The sequence below is a fragment of the Trematomus bernacchii genome, unplaced genomic scaffold (assembly GCF_902827165.1).
Source record: "Trematomus bernacchii unplaced genomic scaffold, fTreBer1.1, whole genome shotgun sequence".
Classification (NCBI taxonomy): domain Eukaryota; kingdom Metazoa; phylum Chordata; class Actinopteri; order Perciformes; family Nototheniidae; genus Trematomus; species Trematomus bernacchii.
Genome location: NW_022987708.1, coordinates 4,458,424 through 4,478,617, shown reverse-complemented (window position 1 = coordinate 4,478,617; position 20,194 = coordinate 4,458,424). Strand labels below are relative to the sequence as shown.

The 20,194-nt window shown below is 39.8% G+C and overlaps 1 protein-coding gene across 1 annotated transcript; it reads left to right on the top strand.

Moving 5' to 3' along the window:
• The first annotated feature begins 1,840 nt into the window (after positions 1-1,840).
• On the top strand, positions 1,841-19,287 carry brdt (bromodomain, testis-specific). Its single transcript, XM_034140691.1, is given in 21 exon segments — positions 1,841-2,296; positions 4,419-4,688; positions 5,741-5,878; positions 6,174-6,312; positions 6,419-6,540; positions 7,420-7,770; positions 7,853-7,981; positions 9,319-9,516; positions 9,605-9,688; positions 9,690-9,787; positions 9,901-10,190; positions 10,307-10,414; positions 12,112-12,213; positions 12,623-12,678; positions 12,776-12,950; positions 15,508-15,578; positions 17,246-17,309; positions 17,390-17,493; positions 17,776-17,969; positions 18,176-18,392; positions 18,490-19,287. Coding segments are annotated over 20 exon segments (2,898 nt in total). The 5' UTR covers positions 1,841-2,296; positions 4,419-4,496; the 3' UTR covers positions 18,556-19,287.
• Positions 19,288-20,194: the final 907 nt, after the last annotated feature.

Genomic DNA, 20,194 nt, shown 5'->3' with positions numbered 1-20,194 from the left:
TAGGCAGATTCAAAACTGTAAGGAAATCTGACAACCTGATTCACAACCCACCTTTCACTTTCTAGATCCCCCTGCACTTTGTCTGTATTTACTGCAGGCTGCCCTGGTGCGTGTGCCTCATCTCCACAAATATATTTGAATTGCTCTCCACCTCCAATATTGCATGAAATTGAACTGCTTTTCTACAGCACCGCACTAAATATAACACACATCCCATCACTTAAGTGGGCTGGTTATGGGGGTATCACTGACAGATTGTATATAAATAAATTATATACAGTTTACAAATCTTCAGCCTGCCATAAAATGAATTACATCACTTGACATGCAAGATGTGCATTTGGTTCTCGGTTATAACAGACTAAACACAACTCCCTGTGTTTGCTTTCAGTAGTGAAATAACTTTCTCTTGTAGATACTGAACTGAAAATAATTTAATAAATCACTTTTGGGTATCAAAACCCCAAACCACAACAACATTCCACAGGCTTCTTTCTGCCTTTGAACCTCTTCCACGGGATACTTTAAAACCCATATTGTGGCTCCATCTTGTGGACAACATATGTAAAAGCTCAATAAATAGGTATTAATTTAAAGTCATGTATGAGCTAAACATATTAGATCTAAAAGTATAATGTTTACCAAGTCACTTTGATTTATTCATATTTTTTCATTATGGTTATGTGGAAAAGGTTTGAAGCAGATAAACCATTCCACTGGACATAATATTCTCACTCTTAGTTAATCTGTAAATTCTGCTGCAGAATGTATTAATTAGTGATCTCGATTTGTGATAATTTGTTATTCCATTATAGCTTGCTTTTACCAATCCTTACATAGAAACATTTAAAATGGTGACAGTTTCTAAATTCAGCCCACTCCAAGGTGAGCATGTTTTTATTCCATTTGGATACCATCATGAGAACAGTAAAAGTACAGACACTCACACCTGGCAGGATTATTTAAAGACTTCCAGCTCACAGTTCAGTACATTTCTAAATGATAAAATAGTTATAGATTTATCATGGATAATATTATATTGTTTGTTAAGCTTTAATGAAATATATGAGATGGAATATTTTTCTTTCTTTTTTAAACAAATGTGCTACAGTAGACAGTATGTTTAAGGAAAACCTTTGAGACAATAACCTCAACAAAAATGAAAGTGTATTTAGTTTGCATGTCTAATATTACTTTAATGTTTAATCTTGTTGTGCTTTTTCATTAGATTGTGTATATATACACACATGTGTTTCTGTGTCATTTTTGTTTTAACTGCTAATTTTATATTATTGCAATATGTTAGCTGACCTGAAATAAAAACAAATTCCAGCTCACAGGAAGTAAACTCATGTGTAGTTCGAGTCACCCTGGTAAAGCCCCAATGCGCCCCACTCTTTTAAAGAAATCTGAACTCTTCATTCTATATACTAAGAAAAAATACAATTTAAAAGTATGTGCTTGTGTAAATCGTCCATATTCCTATTATCGTTTTACATTTCCAGTGTTAAAAACCTCTGAATAAAACAAATACTATAAAATACACTCAACTTAGAAGCTAGGGAAGTGCTACAAGAGTTATAATTGATTAAAACATGTCGTTTTATAACATTGAAAGGAGAAATATATTGGCGGTACATCACAGGATTCGTATGGGCACTTTTTGGTAAAGAGCATAGTAAAAATGGGCTGGTTGTTTTTACGTGTTCGTCGAAGCCAAGTTTTTCGCTTCTGTGTCAGAGCATGAAAGCACCACCCCGCCCAGGTTCCAGTTTTGCGTTCGTGTCGACACAGACACACTGCTCCTCGGCTAGCAGCCGGACAGTCACCGGCACGTCCGAGGAGACACCCAGACGAGTAGTGACATTATTTACAAGAGAGTTGGTGTCCCTGCACCCACGAGTCACTATTCCTGTCAACCGACAATCATCCAGGGTCCTTCTGTTACATCGAGTTGCCATTTTGTTAGGCTCAACTCCACAACAAATGTTTACCTTGTGCTTTAGAAATTAGGTTCAATCTACACATTTACAGGAGACACAGTGGGATTTATTTGTTGCATGAAAGAAAATGTTTTAGGCGTCTTTCTCTGCAGAATGTCGAAATGCTACATGTGTAGTTAGTGTTTTGACCAATCAGTTGTAGAGCCTCGGTAGAGGGGTATAAATGTGAGGCGGTTGCCGTAGAAACGTGCCACTGAAGAGTTGAACGCAAGAGCCCGTGATAATCGTAAGGTAATGCTAGCGCGGTAATTCGTAGTAAATGCCATATTTACCAAACGTGAATTAATGTTATGGTAAGTTGTGTTGTCCTGCTAATGATTGAACAATTTGCGACAGTTGTCATAAGTTGGAAAGGAGCCCACGAGGTTAAACACGACTACATCCTAACAGCTAACGCTAGCTAAACGTTAGCTGCGGTAGCTAAGCTAACTAGATGCTTCCTAACAGGTATTGAGTTAAGATGCTCTCGATGGACCGTATCGCCCTGTTTGTGGCAAAAAACAGATCTGTACATAAGATAGAAAGGTGAAAATACATCGGTAGTGCAGTGTCGGCTGTCAGTTAAGTCGCCTGGAAACGATAGTACATGTATTCAATGTCCTTAATATTTATTGGCAGCTAGCTAATATGACTATTTATGCCACGAAAGCGTCATTCACAACATTTCTTGGCCGGGATTACATCTACACCTTTCAAATAGAGCACTATAACTAGCTCCCCTAGCTTCTCGTTTTCCCTGATAACTTGCTCTGGAGGTTAGCTGAGATGCTAGCTAACCGGTGGGCGTGGTGGCTTCACGTATTGGCCTGATCACTGTCAACAGCGCAGCCATGCTTTCTGCTCAACACCACACATTACATCTGAAAACAACTATAAGTTAAAGCCTTATATTAAACCAAGCCTGCAACACCTTACTGAATCTAATTTTAACAGTAGGTAAAGGTAATGTTTAGCTAAAATAATGATTTAAAATGCATAGTCTTTTGTCGGGTTGAGTGATTCAGGTCTCCAAAATCTGCGATGAAGTTAATGATGTTTGTGTGGTGAAACTTTCTAAATTATTTAATTATTAATTCAATATTCCTGATATTTATTTTTTTAAGAGTGGAAAATATCTGGGAAAAAAAATGTTTTGATTGAAGCTTTTTAAACTTACAAGAAACCATCATTTGCGTCCTCCATACTTTCTATCATATCACTTAGTACCACTAAATGCATTGCAATGTCACCTAATAATAAATGACTTGAACAACTGAATATTAAATGTTTGAATAAATGAACTCCTGTCAAGTGCATTGACCAATTGTTTCAGCTGCACGTCCAAAAACATGACAATGTCAGAATAGTGGTTTATGTTTTAAATAATTGTAATTCCCCGAGTTCATCTATATCTGTTTTATTTTAACATCTAAATTAAAGTAAGCTTAACTAGATTCTCATTGTTCATTTATTTGGCTTGGTTGTCATATGAAAATAACTGGTATTTTGGACAAAACATTTTTGAAAAGATGAACTGTGAACAGGCAAACTGTGACAACCCTGTTTATGGAAATGTCTATCGATCAAAAGTGATTCCATTACCTGTTACTGTTTCACTTATTGACATTCTCAAAAGTGCTTTGGAAACATGGTTTTGTTAAAGGCTCCTGAGCCCCCACTGTTCTCTTCTGATGGTGTTGCTATCCATTCAACTAGCATTTTATATATAGGCTTCTGCTGGTGATTTATTATTTATTATTATTTGTGAACATCCAGTCAACTGACTAATTTGTTCAGATAAACAAATCAGAGAATTGATGATACTGCAATCTCGTTGGTGTTGCTTATTTGACATTACCCCAGCCTTGCTGTGTCTTTACAAGTAAGCAATATTGAGCATACTGCAATCAATAAGCTATTTATTTTCAGTATACTATGCTGGAGAGGTTGGGATGAGTGCTGAGACTTCAAACTTCTGAACTTCTTGGCATCCTATGTTTTTGTTCTCACTATCATTTAATCTACAAGAAGGCCTTTTGGGATCGTTGTTTGCTGTTTCAAGACACACATGCAGGTGATCACATCCCCCTGTGTCTGCTGGCTGCCTGATTCTCAACATTGTTTCATGTTGAAATGATCAGACTATATTTTATGAGGGATGGATCTGTTGAAGCATATTGACTATTTTAGTACAGTATCGGCTTGACTTTAAATTGTCATCTTACCTACTAGCACTTTCAAATGTTGGACTGAACAGTGTTGTGTTGCATTGTGGGTAATGTAGGGCACCAGGATTTATGAAGTCTGTTGTAAGTTAGAATATGTTTCAGCCCTGTTGTAGTATTAAGCAGTGACTGACTACTTTTTTTGTGTGTGTTTTTTCAGTATATACCCAATATCCATGTTTACTGAAGCAACTACTTTCTTCTTCTTTAGGAAAACGTGTGATGAACACCAAATTGCTGCAAAGCATTCAACATACTTTTTCCCTCTTCATGGCCTTCAGACAAAACAATGTCTGGTGTAAAAGTCTGTCCCACTGTGAACGGAAACCCCCCTCCCCCGGAGGTCATAAACCCTAAGAACCCTGGACGTGACACCAACCAGCTGCAGTACCTGGAGAAGGTGGTGATCAAAGCCTTATGGAAGCATAACTTCTCATGGCCCTTTCGCCAGCCTGTGGATGCTGTGGCACTGGGTCTGCCGGTAAGTAATGAGATGACTATAGCATCAGGTTTTTCTGGTTTCAGGTAAATAATAGAATAATAGTATTACAATGTTTGAACTGCAATATCATTTTTTTATGGTGGAGTCGCTTCTTTAGACTTTGATCTGTGAAGGAAGGGCAGTGTTTCCCCTATATACAAATAGTGGCGGCGCAGCGCCGCTGCTGAAATATGCGCGCCGCTGCTAGGGGGCGCCAGCCAGGTACCCAAAACAAATAAAATAATATTTTTTTTTTTACTTGTTTTTTTTTTTTAAATTAAAATAATAATAAGTGGCGACCCTTTTTCATTTTGAGGTGTATACTATAGGACAGTAACCAAAAATATCGTTTAAAGTTGGAGAGATACAAAAATATGCATAAATAAATAAATGTTAACTAGGTAAAATAAGATATAAATGAACAACAAAAATAAAATAAGTTACATTTATTTGTTATTGGCTATGGTAGGTTATTGGTTATGTTCACATACTTATTGATTATTAAAATGTAAACCGATCTTTTTCAGATGGGTGTTTAGAGTTGTACCCCCTAGATCAGGTCTCTAGTAATTGTGTGCTCAAAGTGCACCAGATTGAAGCATTTTACTTTAAAATGTTCAAAAAAATCTTCCCGGGGGGGCATACCCACGGACCCCCCTAGAGAATGTGACGTCCACCCCCCAATTAAAACATGTTCATAAAATACTGAATACATTTGAAGCCATTTTGACGTATATTACCTATGTCAATAAGTTTCTGTTTTTGTAGTGTATTTGTCTTTAGTAGAGATTTTTCATTTATTCTTTATATATAAAATCTCGCCTAGGGCAGCAAATTGGCTAGAACCGGCCCTGGTACTAGGCCTCAAGAGCCTTTCTTGTGCTGGCAGACACATAGAAACAAATTGGCGCGGCGCACTTCGCACGCACTAAAAGATTCAACACGCTCATATTATGCTTGGCCCACGTGCCTTAGCACCGCTGCTATGACTCCATCCTAGGGGAAACACTGAAGGGTTTTGTATTCATTCTAGTGTATTTGTTGTCTTTCAGGATTATTATACAATCATCACAAAGCCTATGGATCTGACCACTATAGAAAAGCGTCTCGAGAACAAATACTACTGTGGAGCACTTGACTGTGTACAAGACTTCAACAACATGTTCACCAACTGCTATATGTACAATCGGGTAAGAGAATACTGTTGTGGTGCTGTCAAACACACCAACGTCAAACTGCCCACACAGAAGTAATGGACATATAGAACATTAACAGTGAGGAAGTATTGTACATTTCAAGCAGTTCTGTGAACTGATATAATGTTCACTTATTGCTGTTCTATCATAAGGAGAGGGTTCACACCCAGAGGGACATTTTATTTGAGGCTATTACAGTGCTGGAGATTATTTCTGCAGTTCAAACAGGATTGGTATATCAATACATGCTTTACTAAGTTATTTTATTACGCACCTTCTCTTTCTACAGCCTGGAGATGACATTGTTTTTATGGCACAGACCCTAGAGAAGCTTTTTCTGCAGAAACTGTCCGACATGCCTAAAGAAGAGTTTGAACTTACAGCAAACAATACAAAGGAACCAGTGAAGGGGAGGAAGACACATACAGGTATCATGCACACCCCCAGTCCCAACCGCAAGGAAGTAGTTCTAGTTTGATTTTCAAATGGTTTCTCATATTGTGCATGCATTCCTCTTTGCCTCAGCTCATGCAGGTTCAGTAAAGCACAGATCCCTTATGTCAGAAGTTGTTCTCCAGCAGACTGTGACAGTCATTCCAACTGATGTGCCTAAATGTATCCCACCCAACCAGCTCTCTCTACAAATTGATCCCACAGTAAGTATTTAATTACTTTGAAAGTAGATTTTACACTTTACATTCCGACGTTTAACCACTATGTAAGGTGTTCAACATGTTGAAAAGATTTTTGTCTTTTTTGCTAGATTTTTACAATGAATATCCTATATATATATTCATGTTGCATTGTTGGAGGAGCCTGGGACTGTAGCTATTGTGCATATGACGATAATGCTTTGAATCTTGAATATATTATAGTTTACAATTCAATTCTGATGCTTGACTCGTTAATTCAGTACAAAAAGTTGTATTTGTTTTCTTACGAGTGACAGCTTCAAAGAAAAAAAGGTAAAGCTCCTTGTGGCAAAAACGATGAGGGTCTCTTATGCTCTCCCGTAGTGCGTTCTATAGGTTTTTGTGCATGTACATGATCTGCAAAGGCTAACATTCCAGAGGGAGTTTCTCTCCTCCACACTCCCTCACCCCTTGCCTGAAATGTGATTCGATTTGGCTTGCGCTCAAACACATTGTACGTGACAGGCTGAGGGGCGGGACATCTCGTGTGTTGTTAACCAATCACAACAGAGCCGGCCTGCTAACCAATCAGAGCAGACAGGGCTCTGGTTTCAGACAGAGGGGGAAAAGAGGTGCTGCAGCACAGGCAGTATGAGCATTTTTTTAGACTGACAACTTCCCAATTTGAGAGGGTAAGATACATACTCATTGGAGTTGGAAGCAGTATTACAATAAATCCTAAATGTATCATTCATAGAATTTGGACAATACAATTGGTCTATGTGCCTACAGGCAAACTTTTATCTCATAACACAAAACAAATGGTCAATAATTCTTCCTACAGCTTTTTTAAACTAATATAGTAATTTACTCTAAATTTGCAATATGTTTCTAAATACCCAGGTAAAAAAAGGTTTTAAAAGGAAAGCAGATCCCACATCCTCCACCACCTCCGTCATCTGCCGCAGGGAGGAATCCCTCTCTGAGAAACATTCAGCACCGTGTGCGTTATTGTCCAGGAGAGGCAGTGGAAGGCCCATCAAACCTCCGAAGAAGAGAGACTTACCTGCCTGTGAGAGCAAGGTGCGCCTGTCTGAGCAGCTGAGGTTCTGTAACGACATGCTGAAGGAGATGCTGTCCAAGAGACACTATGCCTACGCCTGGCCCTTTTACACTCCTGTTGATGCTGTGTCTCTGGGCCTGCATGACTACCATGACATCATCAAGCAGCCTATGGACCTCGGCAACATCAGGGTAAGAATATTTGGATGATTAGCATATTATGTTACTTTCAATATATGTCCGATCAATTTTCATCAAAGTCTTATTTTCTCAGAAAAAAATGGATCAAAGGGAGTATGAAAACGCAAAGGAATATGCCGCTGATGTTCGCCTGATGTTCTCCAACTGTTACAAATACAATCCACCGTCACACGAGGTGGTTTACATGGCAAGAAAACTGCAGGTATATATTTCTTGTTCTTTAAAATCACTATGCTAATACTAAAAGGTACCATGTGGAGATGTTTTGAAAACAAAGTTTTGTATGTTTCCCATTCAAATGCATTTTGTATATGCTTAAGGATTCATAAATGTCTAGAATGTATAATCTTCTTCATTAAATATTTGCAACCTCCATTTTTGGAAGAATCTGAAACCTACACTGTGAACATCAACATGTGCTTGCTAGCAGACTCCTTCCTCCTTGTCTTGTTTGGTACGTTGAAGGTCACAGCGTTATATTTCCTGGAATGTTAGCACCGCCAGCTGTTGATCAGTAGAATGGAGTGCAGCTAGGCCCACATGTAGTGCATGTAACAACATGAGGACCCACCCTTAATGTCAATGCTCTATAGCTTTACTACTGGTCGAATGGTACCTGCAGTTTTGTTTATCTGCAGAAATGATTTAGTAAGTAAGTAAGTAAAACTTTATTTATATAGCACCCTTCTCAACACGAATGTACAAAGTGCTTTACAGTACAGTACACAATTCACAGTACAACTAAAATGTAGAATAAAAGGCATAAAAAGGCATAAAACAACAGCAGGTAATACATAGGATAAAACATAGGATAAAACACCAATAAAAGACAGCTACTAACTCACCTCCTCTGATGCCCCAAAGGCCTGACGGAAGAGGTGGGTCTTTAACTGCCCCTTAAAAATCTCTACTGAGGCAGAGGTTTTTATTTTCTGGGGGAGTTTGTTCCATAGCCTTGGGGCCACCACCTTAAAGGCACGGCCCCCCTTAGTTTTTAGCCTGGTTCGGGGCACCCTTAGGAGGCCTTGCTCAGAGGACCGCAGGGCCCGGGTTGTGCTGTGAGGGTGGATCAGGTCATTGGTGTAGGATGGGGCTTGGCCATGGACAGCTCTATATGTGAAAACCAATACCTTAAAGTGGGTTCTGAGATGGACAGGGAGCCAGTGCAGGGCAGAAAGAATCGGGGTGATTCGGGCGGTTCAAATGAAACGGTCACTATTTGTGGTGATTTACTGTACTGATTATTAGTAATTAGCCTAGGCCACATCTCACTGAACTGCTGTAGGTTTTGTCTGTGGCATGTTCTTCAGATGTAGACACTCAAGCTATAGAGAAAAATGTCAGCTATGTATATGTTGCCAATTTAATATATGCTACACAGAAATATTAGGTTAACAATAACCATAGGATCACTAACAGAGTTCTTTATAAATGTCCATGAACTGTGATCCCTACTAGGCCATACTGAAATCAAAGCTCTAGTAGTGGTGTTATCATTTCTAACTACTACAAAACGTATTTTGTATTTTATATCAACAGGACGTCTTTGAGGCCCGATATCTGAAGGTTCCCGAAGGAGCAGATGTTTGTCCCATACCTCGTCAGCAACTCGACAAAGGAAAGGCAGAGCGAGTTGGAAGTGTGTCAACATCAGCCAGCTCTAAAAGCGACAGTTCCTCAGAGGCAGAGAGTTCCTCAGGAGGGGTGTCGGTTCAGCTGGCCAATCTAGAGGAACAGGTTGGTATAAACATGCCAGTAACCGAGCTAAAAGTTCTTTACTTCAGTGCATTTCACCTTATTGGCTCATTAATGGCTGGCTTTTCAGTTGGAAGCTGTCCGCGATGAGCTGAAGAGACTTGCCCAAGAGCCTGTGATGAAACATAAGAAGAAAGCAAAGTTGAAAAAAGAAAAAAAAAGCCAAAGAAAAGGATATCGCTAGATTAAAGCACATATCCTCGAAATACAAATCTATGGTAGAAAAACTGGCCAACCGCAAAAGCTCTACTTTGTAAGTGAACCCACTTTTATATTATATTTTATACTTTGAACAAGGAATTTTGAAGTCAGTTTTTTGAAAGCAGATGCTGAGTTAACATTAGATGTTTTTGTATATATGTCTAGGCATGGCAACAGACACAATATTCATGGAGTACCTTTAACGTGTGAGGATGAGGTCCCATCAATTCCAGTGACTTACCAGGAGAAGAGGCAGCTGAAATCGGACGTGGACAAGCTGCCTGGTGACAAACTGGGCAAGTTGGTGAAGATAATCCATGCCAGGGAGAACTGCCTGCAAGACTCTTCTCTGGAGGAGATTGAAGTTGACTTTGAAATGCTCAAGCCTTCCACGCTGAGGGCCCTGCAGAGGTTTGTTGCAGCGTGTCTGAGGAAGGTCAACAAGAAAGCTTGTAGTAAGTCCTTGCTTAAGCTTTCCTATTTCAGCAAATATACCTCTTCTTTTTACAGAGTCTGTTCAATTATGGAATGCTTAATGATGATGGAGGGTTATTATGTCTTCCTCCTGCAGAAACGAAGCTGGTCACAGGAGGAATGCAGACCGGGAAACTAAAGAATGCCTGTACATCTCAGGTTGCTAGTAAAGAGCAGCACTTAATTAAGAATAAACAACAACCGCGTAAGATCTGGATTTGATTAACAATGTGATACCCCCTTTACAGCTTGCACTTACATGCTATTTGGGTGATTGGATTGCAATTGGATAGGGTTTGACCACATGGAAGTACAGGTGTAAATGCACTCAAAATATGACTCGCAAATCTACATGCCCCTGAAAATAAATGACCCAAACCCTCTGCAACGTCTGTCTGATTGTCTGCAGGACATCAGAGCCTGGATGGCCTTGAACTTTTTAAAATTCAATGAAAAAAAGACCGAGGTGATAATATTTGGACCCAGTGGTGGCCCCAATGCCCCGCCTGTGCTGGATTCTCTTGTCCCATATGTGAAACCCATTGTAACAAATCTGGGTGTACGGATTGATCGTGATTTGAAACTAGACAAACAGATCAATTCTGTGGTCAAATCCAGCTTTTTTCAGCTAAGAATTTTAGTAAAGGTCAAGCCTTTCCTTTCTTTTGATGACTTTGAGAAAGTAATACATTGTTTTATATCCACTAAACTGGATTACTGCAATGCTCTGTACATTGGAGTAACCAAGGCTTCCCTGTCTCGCCTACAGCTGGTCCAGAATGCTGCTGCGCGCCTCCTTACAAGGACAGGCAGGCGTGAACATATTACGCCTGTACTCGCCTCTTTACATTGACTAGCCTACCAGTACATTTTAGAATACAATTTAAAATGTTATTGTTTGCATACAAAGCCCTAAACGGTTTACCGTACCTGGCAGATCTTTTAAAACCGTACACACCCACACGGTCACTGAGGTCGGCTGACAGATTACTTCTGGTCGTCCCAAAATCAAGGCTAAAGCAGCGAGGAGACAGAGCCTTTGCTGTTGCAGCTCCAAAGTTATGGAACAAATTGCCCCTCCAGGTTAGACTTGCTCCAACTCTGCCTGTTTTTCAATCTTGTTTAAAAACCCACTTCTTTTCCCTTGCATTTACAGACCAGGTGACACTTGTGCTTTTAAATTTGGGTTTTTATCTTACTAGTATTTTGTATTGTTTGGACGTCATGTGGGAGAGTTATCAGTCTGTGGCTTCTGATCTGGTTTCAGTGTCACATTTGTTTCATGTCCTGTCTGTTTTTTATGTATTTATGCTATGTTTTTATACAGTTGTTGATGTACAGCACTTTGTTCAACTCTGTTGTTTTTAAATGTGCTATAGAAATAAAGTGGATTGGATTGGATTGGAAAATGCATTGAGGGCAGATTACGATCCAATCGGCTAGACCAATAACAGTGATTTTATTATACATACAACAACTAGGTGGGCCGAAATGCTTAACCACATGCAACTATTCCAAAAAAGCGAGGAGGCAGCCAGTTAGCAAGCTAAGCTACTAGTAAGAAAGCAATTGATAATCAAGATGCTCGTGGTTAGAGACAAACACTCACAGTACATTTAGTACCAGACTGCTGGTGAACTCTGCATCAACAGGACAGCAACGTGGCCATCAGGCAGAAGAGTGGAGGATGTGAAGGGAAGTTGTTGGAGCTTGAGGCAGCTATAGGATTCAAAATGTACTTGTTACGCATATTAATACAAGGTGTTAATATAAACCGGTACAATCATGAAATCTGAAGATGAGATTCATTTAAATTCAAGTTGTAAAGGGGGTCTAATTGTGCATCCACATGCAAGGCACGGAGAGTGCAAATTCAACTTTGACCTTATTTTTCGTTAACAGCTAAAGTCATGTCGGCCCCTGACCCCGGCTGGCTCCCACGCCTCAGTGCGAGCAGCAGCAGTGATTCCAGCTCTAGCAGCGATGGCAGTGTCCTCGATACAGGTAAGCTGCCCCCCCCCCCCCCCCCCATCATCTGTTAGAATTGTTCTCCTCTCTCCACTGATGAAATAAGAGCCATGGGAATAATTCAACTGGGTGCCTTTCCAACCCTTATTATGGTTCCACACCAAATATGATTATTCCTTTTTATTTTATTTATACACACACTTAAATAATCTTTCTACACGTCACATGTGTCACATGCACAATGACATCTGAGAGTATTGTGGTCAAATATTATATAGGTTTAGTTTTTTTTTGAACTGGACTATAAGTGGTATATGCTGAGGCAATGCCAATGTAAATACACCTAAGCAAGTGAAACGTTTTAAATCCGTTTTTGATAGAGTATTGTTCGGGGGGTTGTGCCTGACACTGCCGACTGTGAATTATTGATGTGCATGTCTTTCAGTGCCAAAAACAAAGAAGCAGAAAAGTAAAGACTCTTGCCAAAAGGTTAAGACGAAGGTAAATGCATTCAGCATTTGCTTACTGTAATCAAATGATTAACTGCAAGATCTACAATTTAAAAAAAGTAAGGATGTTGTTTCTTCTTTACTCACAGGTAACTCGTACTGCCTGTGGCAAGCAGATATCGCTGATAAAAGATTTGACAAAAGCCTCTTTGAAGACCTGCCAGCCTCCTCGTGCTGGGCAGTCCGCCAAAGCAGAAACCAAAGGCCTCCCAACATACAATAATAAAGACTGGACCTTTGACAAGATTACTTTATCACCTCCAGGTACTGTTCACATCTGTCCTCTTTGTCCCTCAACTAAGAGGGAATTAAGATTTTTCCAAAAAAGTCAAGTTTTCTATTTACATTTTGTGATTTTCCTTCGAAGTCTGTGGGTCTTTGGCATGTATAAACTGTCATCCTATGCTTTAACAGGGTGTCCGCGGGGTCTTAAAAAGTATTAAAAGTTGATAAATCAATTTAGCAAAAATTAAGGCTATTAAAAAGTATTAAACGGCATTTTCCAAGGTATTACATTTTGTAGCTTGTTTTCAATAAGTATATCAATTGTCCAAAGAGGTTGTATTCTAGTGTGTGCCTGAATGTAATCATTGCGTAGGTGTGTAGTGTGATTCTGTGTCGTTTATTTATGGCATCCCGTTGGATTTGACGTCATCTGAACAGGACATCGCACGCTCACTGCTTGATAGCGCGCGAAGGTCCGTTTACGCCGGTTGTTAAACAACATCGTTATGGGGAAATGCAAGTTTGCGTCCAAATGGTTGGAAGATAAGGAGGAAGGACAATCAATACTGTATATAGTCAATGTGAGGTAAAGTGTGTCGCCAATGTAACCGGTTAAAACTCAAAGTGGCGATGAGGTCTTAAAATGTATGGAAAGGGTCTTAAAAAAGGTCTTAAAAGGTCTTACATCTGACTTCAGGATTCTTGCATATACCCTGATTTAATACTGAATAGTTCAAATGTATATAGTTGTCTCTTTATTGGGCTAAAGTGAAAACATTTGAAACACTTCAAGGGTCCCCATACTGTTCATTTTCAGGTTTCATATCAGTATGTAGTGTCTCTACTGGGACATGTCTCCATGCTTTCATGTTCAAAAAGCTCTTTATTGTTCTCATACTGCCTGTGCTGCAGCACCTCTTTTCCCCCTCTGTCTGAAACCAGAGCCCAGTCTGCCCTGATTGGTTAGCTGGCCGGCTCTGTTGTGATTGGTTTACGCTTAGAGATGTCCCGCCCCTTAGCCTATCACGTACAATGTGAGATATTAGCCTTTGCAGACCATTCACATTCACAAAAACCTATATAACACACTGCAGGAAAGAGAAGACCACAAAAAGCATAATATGGCTAAATCTAAATATATGAACTTACAGTAACGCTGTTTTGTGTTTTTGTCTCGGTCTGGCTGAAACATTGTTGGGTGATCATATGTTAGGTTGTGTTGGTGTGTTTATGTGTTTGTCTTTCTGCAGCTCATCTCACATACTTCTCTACATCAGCTCAATATTGTTTGTGCTCATTAATGACTTCATGCTCAAAGACCTCTTCATTGAGATTCCTGACTTTTGATAAAACCTATTTGAGTGTTTTAAACCAAACAACAGGGCAGAGAGTGCACTCGACCCTCTCGTTCTTTCCCAGCCTTTAGTAGGAGTCCCTCTCAGCGCCTTCTGATACCTCCTGCCACATCAGCAAGAACACCTCTCCAAACCCTGTACTCACAGATCAGCTTTGTCAGCAAATACCTCTCATTGGAATGTCTTATTCCTCCCTCAGTGATATGGCTCCACATCTCAGACTCCCTGTTCTCCTTTTAATTGTCCCATATGCTTAGTGTCATCAGGAGACAGAAGTTTGGAAAGTTGCTGTGGCTTAGTTCTAATAGTGCTGAGGAGGAAATAAGGGAACAAATCACCGCCCTTATGTTAGGCCTGCCCTTGACCAAAGATGTTCCTAGTCGACCAGTAGCCGCAGTTCAAGCAATGAGTTTTTTAGCTTCACAAAATGGTTTCATTACAGGGCTGAGAAACAGTGTAATAAGTATACATCAACATCATGGTTCATGTATAAAACATATTATACATAAGTGTAATAAAGAGCCTAAGCCCATATGGACCGCAAGAAAATAACACATTTGTTTCACAACACAAAATTAAAATGTTGCCTAGGTTTATTATATATGAAGATCTATATTTATTTGTATAAGGCTCGGCTACCGCCTGACTCACTGTCACTGCAGCTTCATTCCTCCAATCCTAGACTTCTCATATAATGAGGAGAGAGCATATCTTTGTCCACGTTGTCAGAGAGAAGTGTCTCTGTGTCTTGCTCACCGAATTTGTGTTTCGGCTGATATGTTGTATCATTTTGTTCCTACCATGCCAGGCACATTTTTGCCTGCAGAGTTTGCATGTCACCTTCTTGGGGTCTTCCTCTACATGCACAAATGATCCAACACTTAGGATTTCCTGCTCAACATAATTGACTCAATGACCAGGCACAACTCCTGAAAGAAGTGTGAGGGGTTTTCCTGCAGACACGACAAAGCACAGCCCCCAGATGGAGTTTATTTTTATTTTCTTTATGCAACTAATAGACTAATGAAAATTGCTCTCGCCAAAGACTTTTTTTTAGCTGACCAACGTTTGGTGTACTATTAGGGGGCAGCCCTTCCTTATTAAATTCAATCTCATGCTGCTTCTTCATGCATTCAGTTGCTTTGACTGTAGCTCTTGTTATAGTCTGTATAAACACAGAGAGGTATTAACACATGGTTGTGATGTGTTTAGGTTTATATCTGTCCTTTTCTGTTTGACAGATTTGTCTGCCCTCTTATCACCCATGGTGTCTCCAGGAGTGTTGCTGGACTGGACTGCAGCCAGATTTGAGGTACGTCTAAAGATATGACAACACTTCACAACGACTGCTGGCTTAATTTATAAAATTAAAAAACGTTTAAAAATATCTTGGTACACACACTACTTATTATTATTATTATTATTATTAGTAGTAGTAGTAGTATTAAAGGTCTCCTATTATACTATTTGTAGGCATATATTATAGGTCTCGGATATATAAAAATATATAAAAAACATGTCTATGAAGTGGTTTGCTCAAAATACCAAACAGATCACCCATTCTAGCCTCATACCCCTCTATTTCAGCCCTGTTAGAGAAGTGCTGATTCTGAGTCAGTAGCTGGAAAAAAAGAAACATTTGAAAAAAAGAGGGGGGGGGAGCTTATGCCTTCTCATGCAGGAGAATTCTACCCAGCTAAATGCTGCCGTGATTAAACACCATATCATGTTCCAAACCACATCAAGGATTATTTCTGAAAGGGTATGGAGCTCAAATGCATTTTCTCTTGCGGGTTTACCACAAGGTGAGTTCCTTTTTTTAAATGTCCTTACACATAAGCCGCTTTCACACCAAGTATTTTGCCATACTTAGTGCCCAGCACTTAGTACCCCCATGGAATTAAGTACAGATCGCGTTCACACCGGAATAAGTACCCTGGGGGAAGATTACGCAAATAAAGCCGCTGACGTCACTTCTTCTTCTTCTTCTGCTTTGGGTTTACTGGCAGGCCGCAAACAACTTCACGGCGTATACTGCCACCCGAAGTCCCCGGAGTTGGGGACTGGCTTCAGTAGAAGCTGCTGGGACTCCCAGCAGCTTCTACTGAAGCCTTCCGAGTAAATCGCCAGAACGCCGACACCTGCTCATCACTCCACCGCTCCCATGTTTTCTTTTGTGTTGCCATAAGTTATTCTCTCTCCGTTGGTGTGCGGGGCTAATGCTAATGCTAATAATGCTAATGCCAGCAAATACAATGGCAGCTTCAAAAAACTTTTCAGAGTTTTACGGGGCGTGGTTTGCAATTCGCCCAGCCAATTGAAATTGGTACTTTTTTCTCCAGCAGGCACTAGAAATGGGGGTAAAAGTTCTCGGAACTAAGTACTCTTTTTGGTGTGAACGCAAAATTCCAGGCACTATCGGAACGAAACGGGAAAAGTACGGATAAAAGTACTCCGGTGTGAACGCGCCTATACTCTCTCCAGTACAGCGTTAGCTCTGAGTGTTAGCAATGCTTGCTAATGTGAACAAAGACCATATTACATCCAAACCACGTCGAGCATTGTTTCTGATAGCAACGTTTCTGATAGGGTCGTGGGTGTAAAGCCAGCCCACATTTCCGATATTACGTCATATCGGACACAAATCTGGATCAGCTCCGTTGTAGCCCCGTTTTTAGAGATTTGGGTACGGAGGAAAAGCGAGAGGGTTTTGTTTTCTGACACTTTGTGAGTTCCCTGACACACCGGGGACACATATTTATGTATAAAAGACATACAGAAGTGCATTTTGCATGATAGGAGACCTTAAGTAACATTTTAAATGACCTTTAAACCTAATGGATCTTCCACATCACTTAACTTCACTTAACACACGTAATTGTCGTTTCAGGTTTTTGGTAGATTTTTGTTGGCTGCCCTGCTGTTAAGCATTAAGGACCGTAAAGATGTTTCATTTACAAACTGAATCTCTTCTTTCAGCCCGGCCCAGTGCTGTCCCCTCTGACAGCCAGCCCGCTGCATCCCAGGGAGGACACCAGGTCCAGTAAGTCACTAGGAGACCCTTACTCTGAGCCCACCATGTTTAATAGACATAGTAATCCTTTTTTTAAATGATTATGGCAGATTTCAGATACGCTGAGGATTTGCCTGCTCAGCTGATTAATGTGCCTTACACCAACACAGCAAGTAAATCTGCTGAAGAGGGAAAAAAAGAAATTCCCCAAAAGGTTAGCATTGTTTGTTTCCCTCAACTGTAGAAAAAACGATTTAAAATATTTAAGTAACAAGACGTGCTGATTTATGATTATTATCTTTTTTTATGTTAAGTTAACCAAGTAGTTTTGTTTCAATTCATAACGTTATCCATGTGTTTAAAACTAAACGTTCCACAATGTGCGAGCAGGTGCTGGAACTTTTCCTGGATGTGAAACATATTTCCTGTGATCACTGATAATGGCCATGATTAATGGGATGATAACATTCCAAACATGGTGATTTGTTTTGTTCAGGACATTGTTCTGAAAAATGCTGAGTCATGGGCAAAACTGGTGAGGCAGTCAGTAACTACAACTGCTATCAAGTCGTCCAAGGAGAGCTTCAAACAGTTCCGTAAGGTTGCTCAAAAAAAGGAAGAACTTGAAAAAGCCCTGAAGAAGAAACAGATGGAAGACAACAAGGAGAGGGAGGCTCCTGAGAAGAGCAGGTATTTAGAGAATGCATTAGATTTGTCTCTACATTTTTTCTTTACTAGAAAAATAATTCCACTTTGAAAGAGTCCAAGACTACATTTCTAACATAATTGTCAGCAAAGCATCCAAACCCTTTTTTCTTTTTTTAAAGCAGTATTTGAAAGAAAGCTTGGTGAGTCAAAGATCTATACTTTTAATAACAAGGACATTCTCCTTCTAGCTTACCAGGCCCTTGTGAAGCAGACACTAATCTACAGCCTATTGGGGAGGGTCTTGAATCACCCGAGAGCGTTTGTAGAGAAACTCTAGACGCTACTAAGGATGTTGAGCTGCAAAAGGCTGCTGTAGAAACACAACCTCTAACCACACAGTCTGCGGTGGATATGAGGAGAGAGATGGCCCGCAGGAAGGAGCAAGAACGACGCAGGCGAGAGGCTGTGAGTTCCCTCATTCCTCTTTCAGTGTCATTGTGTTGTAAACATGACATTTGTTATGTATTTAAATGTCATTTCTGTGGATTGTTTTTCTTTATAGATGTCTGGTATAGACATGTCTCTGCAGCGGGACATCATGACTTCATTTGAGCTCGCCCTGGACTAAAGAAACTACTTGAAAAAGATATCCCTCTGTGCCAAACTGAGCATCGTCTCAGTGAATAACTCCAGCTGCTGCTTCTAGAATAGAAAAAGAGAGTTATTGTGAAAAAAAACATTGAACAAATATTCAATGGGCCCTGAAATGTTGCACTGACACACTGCACTGTTGGATTTGAGAGGATTGGGGTGATGCACTGTCAAACCTGAAGCTGATCTTTTGTGCAAGTTTATCTGTTCTTTTCTCCTTTGTGTGAAAGTTGTGTATGACAAGCTATTTCCTGCATGCATATACTGTAGTTCAATTGTCACATTGTCTTGTTTGCTGAAAAATGGCAGTGTTGTTAAGTTATGTTTGTTAAATTATCCCATCTGATCAACCCTTACCACCATCTTTCACTTCATCCTGACTCAAATATACCAAGCGCAGACCGAACACTGTTATATGTTGATGTTACATGCACACGTGACTTTATTTTCTTGCACAAAAGTACATTTTGACCCAAGGTTGGTAGGTCCTTGTCAATGTTTCCAATGTGGAATAGAAGTTAATAATCTCAGTTCCTTCGCTGTACTACTTGAAAATGCCATATATTGTGTTAACTGAACACACACTGCACTTTGTTGTTCATACAGTTCTCACTGTTCCAAAGCTGCTTTTGGAGATTATCGACATGTTCTATATGTTACAGTTTGTATAAGCTAAATAAACAAGAAATTATTTCTTCTTTTTTTTGGATCAAAGTAATAAAGTTATTTTCACTAAGCAATCTGCATCACTTCATCAGTACTTCTACTTATACTGGCAGTGCAGAGCGGACCACAGCGCCTCATCTGAGGCTCATCTCCCCTCAGCACCAAGCTGGGGTGCTGCGATATTATGGCAATTAACTGCAATAATACAAATGTATATACAAATATCGATATGTAAATAATGCACTTAATATTGTTTAAGTTAGCTAGAACCTCTTGGATCATTTTCATATCCATCTTTGTAATTGTTTTTGTTATGTACGTTCCAACCGTAATGGTTACAGACTGTTCCCTTCCATCGCATTTTGAGTGCAATTCCTTCCCCCCCAAAACCAATTTGACTGATAGCATGTCTTTCAAATTATTTTTAGATTTTACAATAATTTAATGCTTTGGCAAATATTTTGGATTTTGTGTAATGCTGTGGTTCTTTCCTGCAGGATGGATGGATTTATCTTTAATATTTCCATATTTATTTATATTCCAAATAATATTAAAGACCCTATCATTTAAAAAATGTTTGCCTTGGCAGTGGTAGTGTCAAGCTAAATCCCTTTATCTTTGCCTGTCATTTATTTGAATGATGTAGATAATTAAAATCAAACAAATTGATGCTACAGTCGAAATAATAAAGCTTTCCTTTTGGTGAATTATTTAAGTAACGTCATTCATTATTCATGAACGCCTCATCTGGTCCGCTTCGGGGCTCCATATTTCAGCTCTAATAAGGACAATGGTCTCAATCTGTTATCCAGTCACGTGAGGGATTAGGCTAATCTGAAACACGTTAATTGCTTCATCCCGTGTGTCATTCGGTCTCGAGTTGTGTTTCCCACCCATTGACCCGCTGGGCTGGTTAACAGCGGCAGATAAAAGCGCACCTGCACCGCATC